Raw genomic sequence first — 5,318 nt, forward strand, 5'->3', positions numbered from 1 at the left:
GGATCACAGAAGTAGTATCCCACAGTTTCTTTTGGCTATCCGACAAACCTGCACAGACTAGACCTCGAGTCTAGTTTGTCTCCCACTAGCCTCTTGATGTATGCGGGCTACCCTACACTCTTAAATACTTGTAGGATGTAGGCTTGCCATGCTAGATCTCATATGACGTCCAGGGCACTATCTTAGATGGCGCCTGTTAAGTAATTTGGCCACCGTCTCAAGAACGTGACCTTAGAAGGAAGGGGGAAATTTTGTAAAACTCATCATGGATCGAACGATGTCCAACATGGCTTGATTCCTTCTTTTAGCTACGATTCAGTTGTGGCATTCTAGGAGAGAGAATTCCAATCTCCTTTAAATAATTAATGAATTCACCACTTAAATACTCTCCACCTTGGTCCGACCGAAAGGGCTTTAATTTTACGATCAATTTGATTCTCGACTTCAAGTCTATACTCCTTAAACCTTCTAAAGACCTCAGATTTGTACCTTATTAGGTAAAGATAACCGTACCGTGAGTGATCATTGGTAAAGGTTATGAAATACGAGAATCCTCCTCTAGTTGGAGTATTTAATGGTCCACAGACATCTGTATGGATCAAATCCAAAAGACCGTTGGCAAGCGCTCTTTGTCCAACAAAGAGCTTCTTGGTCATTTTCCCTTTCAAATAGGATTCAGGAGTCAGTAGGCTGTCCAAATCGTCTATCTCTAGACTCTTTGATTCTACCCACTTTCTCATCCTATCTTTTGAGATATGGCCTAGCCTTGCGTGCCATAACTGTGCGTTTTCATGATTATCTATTTTTCGTTTATGTTGGGCAGTCATAATCCAATTAGTCTGTTGGAGAATATATAGACCATTCACCAATAGATCAAGCAGATGATAGTTATTATCAATCATCAAATAAAAACTATTTTTATTGATCGTAAATATATAACCATCATTGTGTAAAACAAGAATGAAAATAATATTCTTGATCATGCTCCATACATAATAACAGTCTTTTAATTCTATCCGAATATGATCACTAATAGCTGAGTCGAGAGATCCCATGGCTTTTGCAGTGATGGCCTTCCCATTGCCTAGCTTTAGAATCATCTCATCCTTACTTAGCATTCTGCTTCTTTCCAACACCTGTAAGTTATTGGAGATGTGAGCTCCACAACCAGTATCCAATACTCAAGAAACAGAATCAGTTATCATATTCACCTCAATCACAAACGTACCTGGGCTGGAGAGGAGTTGTGGGCACTCCCTGTTCCAATACCCATTCCCTGGGCAATGATTGCGGACATCATTTGCCTTTGACCGTTGAGAACTGCCAACCTTCCATTTCCCTTTGCCCATTTCCACAGGAGCAGTAGGGGCACTTAAAGCAATAGCAGTGGCTGCGATGGCTTGTCCTTTGCCCTTCTTCCTCTTCCAGCGTCCGGCCCTCTTGACATTCGCTTTGGAGGTTGAAGCCCCTCCTGCCGATACTGTCGGCGTAGACTTGTCGGTCGTCGCTTCGTATTGGGCCATCATATTAATTAACTCATGAATAGACTTCTCAAGTCTATTCATGTTGTAGTTAATAATAAATGGGTCATAGGACAGAGGAAATGACTAAAGGATCACGTCAATGTACGTGTCATTGTCAAGCTCAACTTTAAGGTCTTCGAGCTTCTCTACTAGGAATAGCATCTTAACCTCATGACTTTGTATAAAGGATCCTTCGGCCATCTTGGTCCCGAAGAAAGCTTTTATAGCGGTATATCTAATATGCCTATCAGGAACCGCATAAACTTCATGCCATCGTTATCGAGGGAACATCATCCAGCCTAGCATATTGCTTTTGGATGTCATTGGACATTGAAGCCAATATGATTTTATGGATCTTGAGGTTGTCCTCAAGCCACTTCTCAAACGTGACACGTTCTTCAGACGAGGACCCTTCCAGCAAGATTGTTGGGAGTGGCTTGTCCAAGACATAGCCCTAGTTCCCGAAATCTAGGACGATCCTTAGACTTTGCAACTAATCGTTGTAGTTCGTGTTATTGAATTTATTAGTCTCCATTATCATGGTTAAAGGATTCTTAGACATTTTCTAGAAAATAAAAAATTAAACAGAAATCAACGAATGATTGTAATATTATGATTAAGCTTAAAGACTTGGTTTTTAGTCTATAGCTCTCCCACTATTTATACGAAAGCCCACCATTCTCAAATGGGGTTCCGAAAGCCTTTCCTAGTGGGCTTGGGATCCAAAAGAGAATTTTTCATGCCCCACTTTTACGATTCACATAGCAAAAGCCTCGTGGGAGATATCCAATATCATTCTTCCATGAGATTCCCAAGATCTTTCGCCTCACCTCTTCACATAATCCCGAGGACTCCAAGCGAATCATGCTACTCGATGTTAAGCTCGACCCATCAACCAAATCATACCTCAATTGTTGCCTCACGACTCGTGAGATAGGAAAACAACGAGTGAATTCCTATGTTCATAACAATAATACAACTTGCCTACTATTTCAAATGTGCCACGACTTGTGAGACTACATTTAGATAACGACAGCTTCCTCATGATATTGCTATGGATGGAAGGCCTGGACAGATCAAAATGCCATTTCAATCCAAGTCCATTTATGAGCTTAATATTTTAGTGTTGGGCTCAAACCCATCAATCAAATCACATCTCAGCTTTCGCCCTCCACGACTCGTGAGATAGGAAAACATTGAGCATGTTCCTTTCTTCACAATGATGGTGTAACTTGCCTCTAGTCCAAATGTGCCACGACTCGTTAAACCACACTTGGCTAGTTGTAGCTTCCTCACCATATTATTGTGGATGGAAATCTTAGACAGATCAAACTATTTTGATCTAAGTCCATTTTGGGCCTTAACACTTCAACTAGGTCCAACCAAGTGAGAGTTAATTATGAGTTGTTTGACCGAGACCTCATCACATGTAAATATTGTATGCATAAATACCAAATATTTAAAGCATTTAAATAAACACTAATGAAACCTAGCATACCCTTGTTGGATAATCACGAGTACAACCTATGTGACCCATTGAGCCTGCAGTGAGTCTAAAGTGGCCCTATGCTATTACAAAGTAATATCACCCAACAACATATAGATGGGCCTTATTTCATCTCGATAGGCCGCCTTTTCCATGGGACTGCTCCTTCGTGGGCCTTGTTCTCCATGGGCTTGCTCAAAATGAAAAATCTCACAAAAAATATCCTATACTACTCTCATTACAATTGAATAAGAAACCCCGATTAGAGTGGGGGAAAGTACATTAGGAGGGGATATCGAGCCTTATTATTCCTAGGCTAAAACCGAGGAGGGAGGAGAAAATAAAATCACAAGTTCACATAGGCCCACCCAACAAAAATTAGAAGACATACTTGCGGTCTAGGGCTCCATGATCATCCGTTCATATTTATTCTAACATATAATAACGATTAATCATGCTAGACAAGAAGATGAAGATTCACAATATCACAAGAAACAATTATGGGTGAATTGCAATTTATACCCCTGTGATAATGACAATGAGCTCTTTACCCCCCTATGAAAAAAATATAGCAATTTACCCCCTTATACTTTTTAAAATGAAGCAATTTACCTCCTTATACAGGAAGATAAATTGCTTTATTTTAAAAAATCATTTGGGGGTAAATTGTTGTATTTAAAAAATTAAAGGGAGGTAAATCGCTATTTATTTTTTCATAAGGGGGTAATTTGCTCATTTGCGATATCACAAGGGGGTTGCTTGCATTTTTTCCAAAAAAATATATGCAGTAAATAATAAGTTTAAAATTTGCATCTCAAATAGATGATTAAGCCTCATACATCCAACGCGCACAATTAATCCAAATTAATTAAAGCAATTTAATTATAGGAAAAATCTAAAATTTTCTCCAAAATTAAATTAGCAATAATTAATATTTTTCAAAAAATATGCATAAATTTAAAATCGAATTTTTTGAAAAATGGCCCAACCGTCGGCAACAGCAGCAGCAGAAAGTCGCACAATGGGCTGCTGCCTGCGCGCGCTGGCCAGACCTGCGTGCAGGCTCTCACCTGCACGCACGCTGAGCACTATCGGTCGGCAGTGCACTGCTACAGTACCAGTTTCTCCTTTTTTCTTATTTCCATATATTAAACTGAAACTAAAACAAGTATTTTATCAGAAAATCCAATTTTAAATACTTAAATCATCCAAAATGAAAAAATTAAACAAATAATTTTCTCATATAATCATCTAAGAATAAGCAAAAATATATCTTGCTTCAAAAGCAATAAAAAATATATTGTCATGCTTATTCACACAATACGATAGCCCTTACATCGAACCGGGCTCTGATACAACTTAAAAGCCACCATGCGGTGCGAGTGGATTGGCCCCAGAATGCGTAATTGGAAGCGGTTAAAATAAATTGCATAAAATAAAATAAAATTGCAATGAAACCATAAGTTCCAAGGGGTATACCCTTGGAATTTTCGGACATTCGATGTAGTTAATAAAATTAAACGATAATAAAATTAACGGGGCTATTGATATAATAAAAAATGAGAGGAACAAAAATCGTACATCAAGAGTTACCTTTTCTCGATTTATTTCGAACCTCCTTCATTGATTCCTTCCCCTAAGGCATCAACGTAGAGACCCTCTAAAGTCACGTCCACACCAAATTGAAACATGAGATTAAGAATCAAGGAGAAGAACACACCAGTGTGAACAAGAGGGGGGGTCTGGCCAAGTGGAATGAATAGGGAGAAGAGGAAATTATTCTCTTTCTTTGTTATGTATTCATTAGTTATTCCAAATAACTAATATACATATATATATATATATATTTATCTTGAATGGATGCAATAAACATGTCTAGGCTCATTTAACCATCCATAAGGTAATAATCTTTTATTCCAAATAAAGGATGATAAACATGGCATTTTCCAAAAATAATTTTGTTAGTCAACAATTTTCTTTTTCCAATCATCCCCACCATCTTAAATAATGGACTTGGGTCAATTTTAATTAATTAAAATACAGGGCTCAATTAATTAAATTTAATTTAATTAAATTTTACTTAATTAAATTCATCATATATTTAATCCAATTAAATATATGAACCCAATAAGCCTTTATTAAATAATAAGGGCAAACTCAATATAAATTAATCAATCAATTTATCTTTGGGCTTATCCATCTAATGGATCCCTCTCATATATAAGTAATCTAATTACTTACGAAATTAATTCTCAATTAATTTCTCGTTCCTTCTCGGTAATTTGTATGTGACTCTTTAGGTTAACCTT

The 5,318-nt window shown here is 37.5% G+C and overlaps 1 protein-coding gene across 1 annotated transcript; it reads right to left on the bottom strand.

Moving 5' to 3' along the window:
* Positions 1-371: 371 nt before the first annotated feature.
* On the bottom strand, positions 372-1,523 carry LOC105179360. The gene is made up of 3 exons (XM_011102965.1): positions 1,229-1,523; positions 993-1,180; positions 372-839 (listed from the first exon to the last, which is right to left on the bottom strand). The coding sequence occupies exons 1-3, from the start codon at positions 1,521-1,523 to the stop codon at positions 372-374; spliced, it is 951 nt and encodes a 316-aa protein (XP_011101267.1).
* Between the last annotated feature and the right edge of the window lie 3,795 nt (positions 1,524-5,318).

The sequence above is a fragment of the Sesamum indicum genome, unplaced genomic scaffold (genome assembly GCF_000512975.1).
Source record: "Sesamum indicum cultivar Zhongzhi No. 13 unplaced genomic scaffold, S_indicum_v1.0 scaffold00148, whole genome shotgun sequence".
NCBI lineage: Eukaryota > Viridiplantae > Streptophyta > Magnoliopsida > Lamiales > Pedaliaceae > Sesamum > Sesamum indicum.